This window comes from Anomaloglossus baeobatrachus, chromosome 2 (genome assembly GCF_048569485.1).
Source record: "Anomaloglossus baeobatrachus isolate aAnoBae1 chromosome 2, aAnoBae1.hap1, whole genome shotgun sequence".
Classification (NCBI taxonomy): Eukaryota; Metazoa; Chordata; class Amphibia; order Anura; family Aromobatidae; genus Anomaloglossus; species Anomaloglossus baeobatrachus.
Window position 1 is genome coordinate 535,195,581 of NC_134354.1, and position 16,876 is coordinate 535,212,456.

The following is a 16,876-nucleotide window of genomic DNA, read 5'->3' on the forward strand; positions in this document are numbered from 1 at the left end:
TTAGGTATAGACACGTCATCTGAATTTAGCTCACAAATGTGGAGGTTAAGTACCAAGATGTCACTGATGACCCCATAAGCCCCAGCACAAGCACAAAAAGAACACTATGGGATCAGAAAGTAAGGATTTAGCTGATTTTGACTGTCCAGTTGAACATTTATCTACATATATCACTCATAGGAATATATTCCTTTAAGAGGACTCATTTTATTGCAAATCTTTTTACAACTTATTTGTGCAAAGTCGGGGACTGGTACCTGGAAATACATGAAGTTCATTAGTTTGGTGACCTCTGGCTCCAGGACTTCCACCGTTTTCTCATAGATTTCCACACGGTTTGGCTGTTCGTTGCATTTAACCTTGAGGGACATAAACAGAATCATCATGGAGTTGTTTGTGACAACCATTTTTACACTCCAGCCGGAAATCCACCGTCAGGACAATTTTGCTGCTGAAACTAGTGATATAGGTGAATAGGTCCTAGTGCGATAATTATTGGTCTGTAGTAATCCAAGGTGCTAGGACTGAGAGGTGATGCTGTGAAGTGCACTGGGATAGGCTGATGCACTGCTGAAGGGAATCTGTCAGCAGGTGTTGCTATTTAATTTGAGAGCAGCATGGTGTAGGTGCAGAAACACTGATTCCAGTGTCACATAATGGGCTGTTTTGTTGTGGTTTCAGAAAATCAGTATTTTGTCAACAGGAGATCATCACTAGAGGGCTAGCTGTCTCATGCCACCTAGTCCTCCTGCTCTGTATAAGCCCGCGTCCCATTGATTAGCAGCTGCCTATAAGCAGTGTTCACAAAGCTGTCAATCCAGTGGTGTGAGCGGGGTTATATAGAGATCACCATTACGAGAAGTGGTAGAAATGCAGCAGAGAAAAACGGATTTTTATCAAAATGGCAGCATGCAGATCAGGAATTGACACATCGCTAGAATAAGGGTCTCTGCCCCTACATCGTGCAACACTCAGATTACACAGCAAAAACCTGGTGACAGATTCCCTTTAAGTGCATTGACACACCCAAATGCACTTCCTAGCTAATATGAATGCATCTTCAAAGCTTGATTTCTCAGAGTGAGCACGTTGGCTTAATACGAAGCAAGAAAATGTTAATTGTTGCACTATGGCCTACAGAACATTGTCCGGACACAATCCTTTTCAGACTTAAAGGGAACCTGTCAGCAGAAATTTCCCCTAAAACCTAACAGATTCCCCTTCTGCAGCTCCTGGGCTGCATTCTAGAAAGGTCCCTGTTATTATTGTGCCCCCTTTCTGACCAAAAAAAAGAGTTTATAAAGAGGTACCTTTTTGGCTTCGGATTCTATAAATGTGACACGGGGGCGGGCAGCCTGATGGCCGTTATTCTGCCCCCCCTGGTCCTGTATGTCGCCCCCATCGCTGATTTCCATACTTTTGGACGCCGCCCACTGCTCCAGCCATCCCCGCGCATGCCCAGTGCCAGTCTCACGGGACTGAGCACTGTGACTGCTGGTGACGTGTGCGCAGGCAAGTGATTATGGGCGGGACTGTGACTGTTATCAGCAAGTACCCGCCCATAATCTCGTGAGCGCGCAAACCTCTCCAGCGGTCACACTGTGCTCAGTGTAGATGCTAGACTGTATGGGCTGCTTCCAGGGATGACGTCCCTTTGTCACGTGATAGTATTTTGAACACGCCCCTATCACGTGACAAAGGGACGTCATCCCTGGAAGCAGCCCATACAGTCTAGCATCTACACTGAGCACAGTGTGACCGCTGGAGAGGTTTGCGCGCTCACGAGATTATGGGCGGGTACTTGCTGATAACAGTCACAGTCCCGCCCATAATCACTTGCCTGCGCACACGTCACCAGCAGTCACAGTGCTCAGTCCAGTGAGACTGGCACTGGGCATGCGCGGGGATGGCTGGAGCAGTGGGCGGCGTACAAAAGTATGGAAATCAGCGATGGGGGCAGCATACAGGACCAGGGGGCAGAATAACGGCCATCAGGCAGCCCGCCCCCGTGTCACATTTATAGAATCCTAAGCCAAAAAGGTACCACTTTATAAACTCTTTTTTTGGTCAGAAAGGGGGCACAATAATAACAGGGACCTTTCTAGAATGCAGCCCAGGAGCTGCAGAGGGGGAATCTGTTAGGTTTTAGGGGAAATTTCTGCTGACAGGTTCCCTTTAAGGCTCCCATTCACAATAACAAGATCCTGATGGACAATAGTTCATGCAGCGATTACCTCAAACACATTCTAGACTGTAGGCCATAGATTGCTGCACACTTAATTTGAAAAGCAAACATTGTTTAATATGATGACTTTTCAAAGCATAGTGTGTCAAATTTATGTTCAAGGCAACACTTAGTTTGACGTTTCGACCACTTCAGGTCTTACCCATATAGTCGCTCAGTACTATGATAATGTGGTGTAAGATTTAAATACATAGACCAGCACAGTGGACAAAAAAGGAGTAGAGGAAGAGTGGACTCGTAAATCTAGGAGCTGTAATACCAAATAGTGGCTATATGAAGAAATGCATCCTTCTTGGGAGACAGCATAGGAGGGTAAAGTTTGCCTGTGTTGTCAGGTAATGAAAGTTCTTTCTGTTCAAGAAAAGATTGTTCCTCAATGCCAGTCTGGTATATATAATGTCCAAAAGAGGATCTCTACATATGTCCCGATATTGGCTTCCATCGTCAGGTTGATTGTGGCAGTGCTAGTGCCTGGAAGAGCGTGTGATCTGGGGCCCAGTTATTATTAAGTTGCAGTGCTAGTGCCTGGTAGAGCGTGTGATTTGGGGCCCAGTTATTAGGAAGTGGCAGTGCTAGTTTCTGGTAGAGCGTGTGATCTGGCGCCCAGTTATTAGAAAATGGCAGTGCTAGTGCCTGGTAGAGCGTGTGATCCAGCGCCCAGTTATTAGGAAGTGGTAGTGCTAATGCCTGGTAGAGCGTGTGAGCCGGCGCCCAGTTATTAGGAAGTGGTAGTGCTAATGCCTGGTAGAGCGTGTGATCTGGCGCCCAGTTATTAGGAAGTGGTAGTGCTAATGCCTGGTAGAGCGTGTGATCTGGAGCCCAGTTATTATTAAGTTGCAGTGCTAGTGCCTGGTAGAGCGTGTGATTTGGGGCCCAGTTATTAGGAAGTGGCAGTGCTAGTGCCTGGTAGAGCGTGTGATCTGGCGCCCAGTTATTAGAAAATGGCAGTGCTAGTGCCTGGTAGAGCGTGTGATCCGGCGCCCAGTTATTAGGAAGTGGTAGTGCTAATGCCTGGTAGAGCGTGTGAGCCGGCGCCCAGTTATTAGGAAGTGGTAGTGCTAATGCCTGGTAGAGCGTGTGATCTGGCGCCCAGTTATTAGGAAGTGGTAGTGCTAATGCCTGGTAGAGCGTGTGATCTGGCGCCCAGTTATTAGGAAGTGGCAGTGCTAGTGCCTGGTAGAGCGTGTGATCTGGCGCCCAGTTATTAGGAAGTGGCAGTGCTAGTGCCTGGTAGAGCGTGTGATCTGGCGCCCAGTTATTAGGAAGTGGCAGTGCTAGTCCCTGGTAGAGCGTGTGATCTGGCGCCCAGTTATTAGTAAGTGGTAGTGCTAGTGCCAAGTAGAGCGTGTGATCTGGTGCCCAGTTATTAGTAAGTGGCAGTGCTAGTGCCTGGTAGAGCGTGTGATCTGGCGCCCAGTTATTAGGAAGTGGCAGTGCTAGTGCCTGGTAGAGCGTGTGATCTGGCGCCCAGTTATTAGGAAGTGGCAGTGCTAGTGCCTAGTGGAGCGTGTTGCACCTGTGCGTGTTGCACCTGTTGGCGATCCTTGCCGTAGACGCCAATATCAGGACCTACAGCGAGATCCTCTTTTGGACATTATAAATACTAGACTGGCATTGAGGAACAAACTCTATTCTTGAAGAGAAAGAACTTTCATTACCTGACAACACAAGCAAACTTTACTCCCCTACGCCGTCTCCCAAGAAGGATGCATTACATCATATACCCATCATTTGGTATTACAGTGCCTAGATTTAGGAGTCCACTACTCGTCGACTCAGAACCTTTTTGCCCACTGAGCCGGTCTATATACTTAAATCTTCAATCAGATTACCATTGTACTGAGCGACTATATGAGTAAGACCTGAAGTGGTCGAAACGTCAAAGTAGGTGTCGCTTTGTACATAAAATTTTACACTGTATGTTTTGAAAATTCACAATATTAAAGAATTTTTGTATTTCAAATTGAGTGAGCAGCAATCTACGGCCTACAGTTACTAAGGGGCTCAAGGACTCCCTTTGCTGGCACCTCACCACTCCAGTCTGTGTGCAAACCATCCTTTTTTAGAACATTATAGACTGCAACGGTCAAGACAATCTTTTTCAGCCATTGACCATTGGGCGAAAAAAAAAAAAAAATCCAACAGGCTAAACTGGTATTTAGAACAATTACAAACAATTGTCGGTCGGCGGCTAAAATGAACAATCAGGCTTTTTTTTTTTTTAACCTAAACTTGTTGTTGATGATTTATTATGGTCAAAATTGTCCGTTTTATTCACGTTTTCTCCAATGTGTATGGGCCGCCTTACATACAGTTATGCAGTCCCATTCTACCTGCACCAATTATTAACTCCAAGTATAATAAGCAGCTCTTCCTAAACCAAACCAATCATCACAGCTTGAAGGAGAAGACGCAAAGAATTGATAAAAGACTGCTACTTAATGAGTTGAGATGAAAGAATGGGTTGTCAATAACAAAAATATATTATAATATCTAAAAGTAATGATATTTGGAACATGGCAATTCATATTAATCCCTCCAAATATTCTTGTATTCTACCAATAAGGTTGGTCGGGAAGTGAAGCCGAACTTGACCTTGTCTATTACCTGAAATGACCCTTCAGTAGTTACAAAAACATATTAGGCAACTGCTGGGAACAATTCCTTACTGTAATCTGAAGTGTATCCAAGGTGGGGCCTTGTCTGCGAAAACTGGGCAGGTATCCAAGACAAGGGCCGAACAAGGCTTTTTATTTTATTATTTTATTTTGGCCAAAAAAACGATAGCAAATTGTTACACTATAGCAACAAAATAACAAATGTAATAATCATGTCCACAATAAAATATAATTTATCAAGTCCTGAGAATATCACAATGATGGAAATATCCAAAAAGAGAAAATGGAAAGTAGAGGAAGGGATGCAGGATGGTGATCACCCACCTCCAAATTCAGTATTGTAGGAGCGGTGTTCCCCACAGAGGGGGATGTGTTCCGATATCTGTGTACAGCGGGTAGGTGGTTACCTTACTACATCCTATTCTCTATTTTACGGTGTCCCCTTTTGTATTATTGATGTTTTGGGGGAATGTAGCCCGTTTTGTCGCACAGAAAAAAAAGCATTCACCACTGTTTATTCTATATGGATACTGATCGTTACCTGCGGTATTGCTCTTGAGCAGCTCCTCCATGTGTAAAGCATAATGGCATATTCCTGTCCTTCTTCCAGCATTACATTCTGTAATGGGGGGGGGGGGAATAATAATTCAGATATCAGATAGCAACAGGAAACCATTCATCATGTCCATCATGTTCATTTTATGCCACATACACCAACAACTTACCATGCTTGAATGGACGGTGGCCTGCTCAATATACCGGGCAATACCAGTGACAAAGGCATTTCTGTCCTCGAAGTTAGTGTTAAAATTTGGCTGCAAGAAAAATGAAATCAATCAGGCTAATAAATATATATAACACGGTTAATGTCAACTAATCTGGGGAGGTTACTACAGTCACTGTCAGAAAATCCACAATTGCCCTGAAATCATCACTCCAGGAGCTCTGAATAATAAGGGCCAATAAATTGTAGTATAGATCCACCTGGTGTCACCTGCAGCATGGCGGGGCTTGTGCACACTATTTTATGTAAAAGAACAGTCCCTGCCAGGCATGCACACCTGACAGGTAGCCATCTATGCCATGCCATCATTCCCTGCCACTTCCCAATGCAGAAGTGAACGGCATAGGGTAATCGCTGACCCCAGTCTTCTCATTCACCTGTTGTATCAGTTCTATTTTATATCGGTGCACCCCCTCCTGCGGTCCAACCTCTCGTACAGCTATAGTTGTCAAAATTTGATATCTTTGCACCTGAAAACGGTTCCCAGGATTACTAGTAACAAACATTGGTATCTTTCCACTTTGGTAGTGGTGGGCAAACTGAATATAAAGACAACACTCAAGAGAGCCAGCCAATTACACCGGACAACTAATGGGTATGGGACCTCCCGAATGTCCTCAATATTTCTGTCATTGGAAAAAAAACTCAACTCCATATCATCTGTCCCTATGAGGGATAATCCGCTACCAGTATCAGTGCGGCAGAGGCGCATTCCATCTGCTGGCAGTATCAGTGTGGCAGAGGCGCATTCCATCTGCTGCCAGTATCAGTGTGGCAGAGGCGCATTCCATCTGCTGCCAGTATCAGTGTGGCAGAGGCGCATTCCATCTGCTGCCAGTATCAGTGTAGCAGAGGCGCATTCCATCTGCTGCCAGTATCAGTGTGGCAGAGGCGCATTCCTTCCGCTGCCAGTATCAGTGTGGCAGAGGCGCATTCCATCTGCTGCCAGTATCAGTGTAGCAGAGGCTTATTCCTTCTGTTGCCAGTATAAGTGTGGCAGAGGCGCATTCCTTCTGTTGCCAGTATCAGTGTGGCACAGGCGCATTCCTTCTGCTGCCAGTATCAGTGTGGCAGAGGCACATTCCTTCTGCTGCCAGTATCAGTGTGGCAGAGGCGCATTCCATCTGCTGCCAGTATCAGTGTGGCACAGGCGCATTCCTTCCGCTGCCAGTATCAGTGTGGCAGAGGCGCATATTTTCTGCTGCCAGTATTAGTGCAGCAGAGGCGCATTCCTTCTGCTGCCAGTATCAGTGTGGCAAAGAAGCATTCCTTCCGCTGCCAGTATCAGTGTGGCACAGGCGCATTCCTTCCGCTGCCAGTATCAGTGTGGCAGAGGCGCATTCCTTCCGCTGCCAGTATCAGTGTGGCAGAGGCACATTCCATCTGCTGCCAGTATCAGTGTGGCACAGGCGCATTCCTTCCGCTGCCAGTATCAGTGTGGCAGAGGCGCATATTTTCTGCTGCCAGTATTAGTGCAGCAGAGGCGCATTCCTTCTGCTGCCAGTATCAGTGTGGCAAAGAAGCATTCCTTCCGCTGCCAGTATCAGTGTGGCACAGGCGCATTCCTTCCGCTGCCAGTATCAGTGTGGCAGAGGCGCATTCCTTCCGCTGCCAGTATCAGTGTGGCAGAGGCGCATTCCTTCCGCTGCTAGTATCAGTGTGGCAGAGGCACATTCCTTCCGCTGCCAGTATCATTGTGGCAAAGAAGCATTCCTTCCGCTGCCAGTATCAGTGTGGCAGAGGCGCATTCCATCTGCTGCCAGTATCATTGTGGCAAAGAAGCATTCCTTCCGCTGCCAGTATCAGTGTGGCAGAGGCGCATTCCTTCCGCTGCCAGTATCGAATGCGCCTCTGCCACACTGATACTGGCAGCGGAAGGAATGCTTCTTTGCCACACTGATACTGGCAGCGGAAGGAATGCGCCTCTGCTGCACTAATACTGGGCAGCAGAAAATATGCGCCTCTGCCACACTGATACTGGCAGCGGAAGGAATGCTTCTTTGCCACACTGATACTGGCAGCAGATGGAATGCGCCTCTGCCACACTGATACTGGCAGCGGAAGGAATGCTTCTTTGCCACACTGATACTGGCAGCAGAAGGAATCCGCCTCTGCCACACTGATACTGGCAGCAGAAGGAATAAGCCTCTGCTACACTGATACTGGCAGCGGAAGGAATGCGCCTCTGCCACACTGATACTGGCAGCAGAAGGAATGCGCCTCTGCCACACTGATACTGGCAGCAGAAGGAATGCGCCTCTGCCACACTGATACTGGCAGCGGAAGGAATGCGCCTCTGCCACACTGATACTGGCAGCGGAAGGAATGCGCCTCTGCCACACTGATACTGGCAGCGGAAGGAATGCGCCTCTGCCACACTCATACTGGCAGCGGAAGGAATGCTTCTTTGCCACACTGATACTGGCAGCAGATGGAATGCGCCTCTGCTACACGGATACTGGCAGCGGAAGGATCATGCTGCCAGTATCAGTGTAGCAGAGGCGCATTCCATCTGCTGCCAGTATCAGTGTAGCAGAGGCGCATTCCTTCTGCTGCCAGTATCAGTGTGGCAGAGGCACATTCCTTCTGTTACCAGTATCAGTGTAGCAGAGGCACATTCCTTCTGCTGCCAGTATCAGTGTGGCAGAGGCGCATTCCTTCCGCTGCCAGTATCAGTGTAGCAGAGGCGCATTCCCTCTGTTACCAGTATCAGTGTGGCAGAGGCACATTCCTTCTGTTACCAGTATCAGTGTGGCAGAGGCGCATTCCTTTTGTTGCCAGTATCAGTGTGGCAGAGGCGCATTCCTTCTGTTACCAGTATCAGTGTGGCAGAGGCTTATTCCTTTTGTTGCCAGTATCAGTGTAGCAGAGGCGCATTCCCTCTGTTACCAGTATCAGTGTGGCAGAGGCACATTCCTTCTGTTACCAGTATCAGTGTGGCAGAGGCGCATTCCTTTTGTTGCCAGTATCAGTGTGGCAGAGGCGCATTCCTTCTGTTACCAGTATCAGTGTGGCAGAGGCTTATTCCTTTTGTTGCCAGTATCAGTGTGGCAGAGGCGCATTCCTTCCGCTGCCAGTATCAGTGTAGCAGAGGCGCATTCCCTCTGTTACCAGTATCAGTGTGGCAGAGGCACATTCCTTCTGTTACCAGTATCAGTGTGGCAGAGGCGCATTCCTTTTGTTGCCAGTATCAGTGTGGCAGAGGCGCATTCCTTCTGTTACCAGTATCAGTGTGGCAGAGGCTTATTCCTTTTGTTGCCAGTATCAGTGTAGCAGAGGCGCATTCCCTCTGTTACCAGTATCAGTGTGGCAGAGGCACATTCCTTCTGTTACCAGTATCAGTGTGGCAGCGGCGCATTCCTTTTGTTGCCAGTATCAGTGTGGCAGAGGCGCATTCCTTCTGTTACCAGTATCAGTGTGGCAGAGGCGCATTCCTTCTGTTACCAGTATCAGTGTGGCAGAGGCGCATTCCTTTTGTTGCCAGTATCAGTGTGCCAGAGGCGCATTTCTTTTTTCCCAATGAAATTAATATTAGGCAAAGTGGACATTCTGGGTGAATCAGATTGGAAATTAAACATGTTTTGTGAATGGAGATACAAAAGTCTAAGTGCAGATCTAATGTTTGCAAGTACCTGATACAGCAATGATGACGGAGGCGGTTCAATGCAGGGCTGCTGGTCTGGTAAAGGCAGCTCCTCCAACAGATCTACATTGGACAGAGCATCCTCGAGTGTCACTTGTGCCGCCATATTGAAGCTGCAAAAGAAAGTCACATTATATTACAGAAATAAGTAGGACATGAACAATACAAGAGAAAACGCTCACTGTCTCCCAAGAAAATGAATCATTCATATTAACTGCAGGAAAAAATGGAACACATTAAGAGAATATGTAAAGCCATCCTCCCATCACAGCCTGGCCTCACCCTTCCCTTTGAGTAAGGCACAGCACAGCTAAACATAAAGTGGGAGGAGGAGGAGAGGAACTGCATGTCAGCACTTAAGAAAAGTGGAAAAGAAGAATGAAAGAGCAGGTCTGACGAATGTACAAAGAAGCACGTTCATCCTTTGTGCCACCCTTTTTACCGACCAGACTTTAGAAATGTTATTATGCTGTGGACCGCAAGCTATAGCGATATACCCCACAACACAAAACATCTGCTGCTCTGCTCCTATGTGTCCAGCTTTTCTTCACACCCTTGTCAAGTGATAGAAAAACGGAACCAGCAACTTCCTGTTGGCTACAATCTATCACCACAACTCGCTGTTCCTCTCCCGAGAAGACACATGTACAAATTTTCCACAGATGACACATTGCTTCAAGAAAAAAAAAAAAAAAGAAGACGAACTATAAAATGTTACATACCAAGTACTGATGAGTGGGCACTACCATGTTCGGGTGTGTGGCACTTGTAATGAGCAGCTGGATGATCGGACAGGCGCGACTTGTTACAGAGTATCATGAAAGTCAATCGGGAAATCTGGAAAAATGCTCGCGTTCCCCACTGACTTCCATTATACTCGGTACACGAGCCGAGACCGTCCAAGTGCTCGTTACGAATACGGAGCACCTGAGCATAGTAGTGCCCGCTCATCACTAATAGTAAGGAAAAGATGAAGAAAATATCTATTTACTATACAGGTATACATGTCTATCAGTAGATTTACATTCATCTGCCACCAGAGGAAAATGATCAGCACGTGCATAGCCTACTTAAAGGGGTTTTCCATGCATTCATATTATTAAACCATTGTGCAGTCTATGTAGAAACTTCATAATATTGTTGATATTAAAATTCCTCTGTGTTCCTGAGCTCTCACATGTGGTCCTGAGACCTCCAGCTTCTTACGTCCTACTATAGTATATTCAAAGCACAGAGTTCAGATATTTGCCATCTGTGCTTTGAACAGAACACAGCCTGTTAGTCAAGCCCTGGAAGCTGGACTCAGTGCTCTGACAGTGGTCCTCACAGCAGTATGCTCTGAATGGTGATCTTATGGGGGACATGGCCACTGATTCTTGGCAAGTTGTGAGTGACTGGGAATGTGTACGGGGAGGGAAAGCAAAACCCAAAAGAGGCAGTGCCAACTCAAACTATTTACCGGGCCGATGGGATGGTGCTGGGTGATCCAGAGTGCTAGATTATATTACAATCAATAATTCCATTATTAGACTCCCCTTCTGTACGTAGGCTGTGTGGTACCAGTATCGACACCAGTAACATCATTGACTATAGGAGAATTTCAGGATAGTGCATACTAGTGATGGGCAGTCCGGCTCTTTTTGGTGATCCGGTTCCCATGGCTCCGCTCACCAAAAAGAGCCGGCTCATTCGGATTGTTCTTGGCTCCTTATTAAATATGTGTTCACCCTAGATTATAGTGACGTTGCTGAAACCCCACCCACCAGCGGCTAAACCCTACCCACTTACAAGGGACCAATTAGATTGCAGAGTGGGCGGGGTTTAGACGCGGGTGGGTGGGGTTTCAGCGGCGAAAAGAGCCGTTTAGAAATTTTAGTTGCTGTTGCTGTTTAGTTGGTGGTCCGGCTCCTGTCGTTCACAGGGAGCCAGATCTTTGTGTCGGATCGTTCGCGACCGACATCACTAGTGCATACTAGGTGAGGTGGAAGGAATCTTAGGAGGGAGAAACTGAGCAGCCTTTTATCTTTGTTGAGACTGGATAGTAGTCTCAGGATGTGACTTATGGGTGAAGTGGATGGACACTGAGGGTGCGAGTGAGGAAACTGTGGGATAGGTACAATTCGGGCAGAGAAAAAGCACACAGCCTCCTGTGAAAGTAGTCTAAAGACAGGGAAATTACAGAATTAAAACAATCGGTCACAAGGATGGCTGCAGAGGGCAGAAAAAGGAAAAAAGTGTTTTCAGGCCAAATAACATGGACACTCACAGTTTTTTGTTAAGATTTTTCAGTGTCTGGAGAATACCGATACTGCGTTTATCAATCGACAGGGTCCAATTAATGTAGGTACATGCTCCTATGACCAGAGAAATGCTAAAGAAAGGCAGCTTATACTATTGGCAGAATGCAGAACGCAAAGAAAAGCTGCTGCAGGAAAAGATCCTGACATATATTAAGCCGAAGGCCTCCAATGAACGGCATACAGAGATAGGGTCCCGCTGTTATGGATCACACACACCTTTGTATTTTTGGTAATAGTGCAATCTGACAACGTTGGGGCTGTGCACAAATCCGATTTTTTCCTTGGACCAAGTCAAGCAGAGAAAAAAAATTGCAGCATATCAGAGTTGGATCCGATTATCAGATTGCACTTGGCCATGCAAGTCAAGGAGTCCGAGGAAAACATTGAGTGCACTCAGATGACATCAGAGTGCAGTCTGAGTTTCATGGACTGACAGAACGGAGGACACATTTTATTTCCTCCATCTTCTTTTCATCTGAGAAAATCAAATGCTCTGATCAGTTAGTTCAGAGTGGGATTTGGACAATCGACCCGATTCTCTGAGATGAGAGAATATAGGCTGGTGTAATCCTAGCCTAAAACAAATACAGCATGGGATATTTTATTATATTATTACTTTAGTTTACTGCACCATTATATACTTTTTCTTACGCAGTATACAGAAGTAGATGATCACAACAGAAATACAATAGCGACAGAACGGAGCAGCACATGTGGAGACACTTGTGGCCAGAAGCCCTCACTTTCACTTCTGAATCTTTTGTGGTTTATGCTCGGAGTAGATACCTGAATTTGATGTGGTCAAAACTCAGGAAATGTAGTGGTTAGCCAATTAGACACGGTGCGAAGAACACAAATTGTAAATTATAAGGTTTATTAGTCAGTCACTGCTAAACAAGAACGCTACTACAGGAGGCCCAGTAAACCAACCTGCTCCGGATGTGATCAGTTACCATTACCACTGTGATCATGCACATAAGTGATTTTCTACACAGATCAATGTGCATCAATCCGTACAGGACAAGAAATCGTGTTCTGCACTAGTCATATCTGTTAAGCGTGCAAATCAGCGAAGGTACATATTGTGCCGCATGGCACAAGGCTGGTGTACCCAGTCCTCTATGTGTGCCAGCAAAATCGCCGGCTGCACATGGACAGTCACAACCTCAATTTGCAGACGTCACTGGCCAGTGATTTTAAATGCGTGTGTGAATGTAGCCCAAAATCCTCCGTTTGTACATAGCTAAGCTGACTGCTACTACATCTGACCACAGCACCTTTCCCCTGAAGAAGATAAGAAAATCGTTATTTGAAACGTACGTTGGGCTGGTCTGAGGCTTGTATTTGAGACTTCTGCAGTTACCTCTTCAGAGGTATCACCTCTGGCTCCCTGCCTTTCTCCCTATCCCTTTGGGACTTTCCCATAATGACTCTCGGGCAACTTGCAATATATATCAGCGGTACTACTCTTATGTTACTGATTTGATTTCTGATTATGCACCATTGTGGTTTAATTGAATTAATACAACTATTGCATGCTTCCATGTCTACATAGATATGTATACATATACGCTTATGGATAGGGGGATGAAATGGTACTGCTTGTCACAACCATGGTCTCTGTTCTTAATTGTTTTAAATTTGTAATGAACTGTCACCTTGTCTGAATAAACTTATGTCAATGTTTTTGCACTATAAAAGCTTTCTGGTCTCCTCTTGTTCTAATATGCTTATGAGCTTGTGCAGTGGGTGGGCCATTGACTACAATTGGACCCCCCGCTTAATTTGTACGGTCTTGTGGAGTTTTTCTCTAACCTGCTACTACATCTGTAGGATAGTTCTCCATATACATGGGGTCAACAAATCTGCCCAATGTTTGTTAGAAGGTTGTGATGTTTCTGACAACCCACCAGTTAAGTAATCTGGTTGGGCCAAATGTGCCTTAGGCCAAAGTTTGTCTTCATCAAACAAGAATTTAACACAATACATTTTCCCTTCAGAAACATTTCTTCCCTCCACAACACCGATGCTTCTTTGAAATACTCGCAAATGCAGTAGAATAGGCATGCCAAAGGTGACATTGGGCATAAGAATCAGTTTTTTGTACAGAGCTTAAAAAAATGAACAATAATGCCCTCCCATACATTTTAGGCTAATGTCGGCCACACTCAACACTAATGTTTATCGGTGCACCGGACTACTGATCATTGGGGGAGATGACAATCAGGCACGTCTGATTTCAGACTGCTGGGCACTTGGTTCTCTTTGGGAAAAGCCGCTGGCAGAGATGTCCGTCAGCAAGGCTCAACAGAACAAGCACTCCTGTATATGGTGGGAGAGCAGACTGAAGAATCGTTCAGCCAACTGCAATCTATAACGTATGGGGGCCTTAAAGGGAATCTGTCAGTAGGTTTTTGCTACCTCATGTAAGAGCAGAATGATGTAGGCAAAGAGATCCTGAATCCAATGATGTATCACTTAGATTACTGGGTGCAGTCGTTCTGACACAATCAGAATTTAGCCATGTAGTAGAGCTGAGAGAGCTGTAACGCCCAAACCAGGCTCTTAATAGAGATTACATAGTGACAGTGAAGTGACAATCAGAGGAGGAGGCATCCCAGAATGCCATGCAAGTGACATTGTAATCTGAGCAATGATAAGTCCTACTGCTTAAACGGACATAACAAATAAACAACAATTTGGAGCCTTGACAAGACAAGCAGCCCTGAATTCTCTGTGCTAACCCTTGAAGCATGCTAGCTTCAGCTTACAAAGCAAGAAGATCCCTTTAAGACTGTAGAGGGATAAAACATAGGAATCAATGTCAATCCAAGAGGGTCAACTATCTAACATGTTACCAGAAAGCCAGCATGGCATGCTCCTACCTCTGCAGGGAAAACTCACAAGGATTCAGCTGAAAAATAACTGTCATTTGTGGCCGACAGAGAGGTGAATGTGTATATTAAGTGGTCCCAATTCTCAGAACCCAATTCTAACATGTGACAATCATCCTTTGCACGTCCATGTATTGTGTGACAAGCAGCACAATGCTCCGCTGACCTCAGTGCGCGCACACACAATAAAAACAGAAAATGTAATCCGGCCTTCTGGAACATGATGACTAACCGCAATAAACTGAACTTGAGAACACGGCACCTTTCTCCATGTGTTCGGCTACGTTCACATGTCCAGTAATCATCAGTTAGAACGGATCCAGAACAAACAAGTGGCAAAAGTGTACAGAAACCTTTGTCTGTTTTCGTCTGTTGACGGATTTCAGCTGCAACTCTTTTCTTAACATTGCAGTCTATGGAAAACTGTTCCATTAATCAGCCATCCAGATTTGTTTGTTTTTCCATTTGAAAAGGATCTGTTTCTTTGCTTACTGCATCAGTTTCAAATGGAAAATACAGGATGGCTACTTAACGGATCTGTTTGCCATAGAATTCAATGTTAAAAAAACAAAAAACAAAACCACAAACTGATTCAGCTGAAACAATTTATAAAAAAAAAAGTTGTGCTTGTACTTTTTCACAATGGATCCATTCCAGTGGATGACTATTGGACATGTGAACATAGCCTTAGATGTACAAGATACAAAATGTCCACTTAGGCTATGTGCCCACGGGGACATTCCGCAGGTGCACCCAGAAATCCGCAACAGAACTTTCTCTGTTTCAATGCTGCGGATATACAGCGGAATGTCCTGCGGATATGGTGCGGGCATTCTGCATTGAGGATACAGTACCATGACTTCGGCACTGCATCCTCAATGCAGAACAAGTGCTGCAGTGATCGGGGTGTTCATACTTACCTCCATCATGCAGCACCTCGCTTTCCGGCGGCCGGGTCACTGTCAGCGTCTGGTCTGGTGCACTGTGCTGGAGGTGGGCGGGCCTGAACTAGCTCCGGCTGTCACATGACCGGAGCTCGTGCAGGCCCCGCCCACCTCTTCCTTCCTGTACCTGGCTGGATCCACCGCGCTGCTGTACACCGGACGGAGAAAGTGACTCGGGTGTCTATCAAGGCAGGTAAGTATATGGGACCCTGCGGAGAAATCCGCAACAATAATTGACATGCTGCAGATTTTTCCGCACGAAAATCCGCACGATTTCCGCAGCGGAAAAATCCGCAGAGTGGGCACAGCATTTCCCAAATGCCATAGAAATGGCTGGGGAGTAGCTGTGCTGCAGATTTCTGGAAAATCCACGGCTTTTCCGCGAGAAATCCGCGCATTTTCTGCAGCATGGGCACATAGCCTTAGAACAGTGAAAAGCATATGGAGAGGAGTTGGGAAAAGATTTCATGCTTTTTTTCCGATTCTTTAGTTTCCACTGCTGAATATGCGGCCCCATGAAAAGACACCACATTGTGCCCTCTAATAATTAATTACTTAAAAGTCCTCTGGGAAAAAAATTTTCTTTTCTTATAAAATGACAAGAATAGATTTAAAAAAAAAAAAGCCACACAGCAATACTGACGTTAGCACATTTCGTAATGCTACCCGACCCCCTCCAACCTCTAGTTCTCTCCTCCAACCTTACTATACAGAAGTATACCAGTAAATTCCAAGAACACAGCCTTACATTGCACAGTTAAAATCTCTGCATCTTGAAGTATCCAAGCACCATTCGAGCCACGTAGGGAAGACTAGAAACGAGCGACAATCTGGACAGGCCTTGTCCTATGTAGCCATCAACCATCGCCTGCTCTACATAGATATATGAGCAGAAGTTTTGGTCACTGAGAACTGCAAAAACCAGAAGTAGCTCACACATTACTAAATGGTGGTAGGTGGTGAAGCAGAAGCTCCTGTCCTGCAACAAGGAGGAACGTCGCTCAATGTAGACTACGGTGCTAAAAATAACAATGTAGGGTTGTAAGAAATAAGATTCTCTAAGAGTCCTGTCTTACAGCCAGTGCTAATTATCCACATACCCCAGAAGATGACAACCACAGGCAGTAAGCGTCTTGTTCTACGCCTACCATTGTATGAGAAACCACAACATTTTCTTCTAACCACTAAATGAAGCAGTGGTCCACCCCACACAAAGATCAAGGCTGACCATAGTGCAATGGAAGGGTTATTAATGTCAGTAAAAGCCACGTAATGTGATGTGAGGCACGGGCACATACTCCATACTGCATTCTGCTAGTAGGGTGATAGCACATTGCTACATACAGAGACCCCCATTCCCGTCCACCTGAAACATCAGCTACAGCGCTATATATTATATATAATAGAAAAAAAACAGAATGAAACAGGGGTTCCCTTGCTGGTTTCCC

At 45.8% G+C, this 16,876-nt stretch overlaps 1 protein-coding gene across 2 annotated transcripts in view; it reads right to left on the minus strand.

Moving 5' to 3' along the window:
• LOC142291801 (cytoplasmic FMR1-interacting protein 1) overlaps window positions 1-16,876 on the minus strand; it is a 186,337-nt gene that overhangs the window by 147,942 nt on the left and 21,519 nt on the right. For both annotated transcript variants that reach the window (XM_075336624.1, XM_075336623.1), the window contains exons 2-5: window positions 9,280-9,403; window positions 5,589-5,678; window positions 5,405-5,482; window positions 258-359 (exon numbers count right to left, since the gene is read on the minus strand). In XM_075336624.1, the coding sequence (XP_075192739.1) occupies window positions 258-359; window positions 5,405-5,482; window positions 5,589-5,678; window positions 9,280-9,396 (387 nt within the window). In that variant the 5' untranslated portion in view covers window positions 9,397-9,403. The remainder of the gene's footprint in view (window positions 1-257; window positions 360-5,404; window positions 5,483-5,588; window positions 5,679-9,279; window positions 9,404-16,876) is intronic.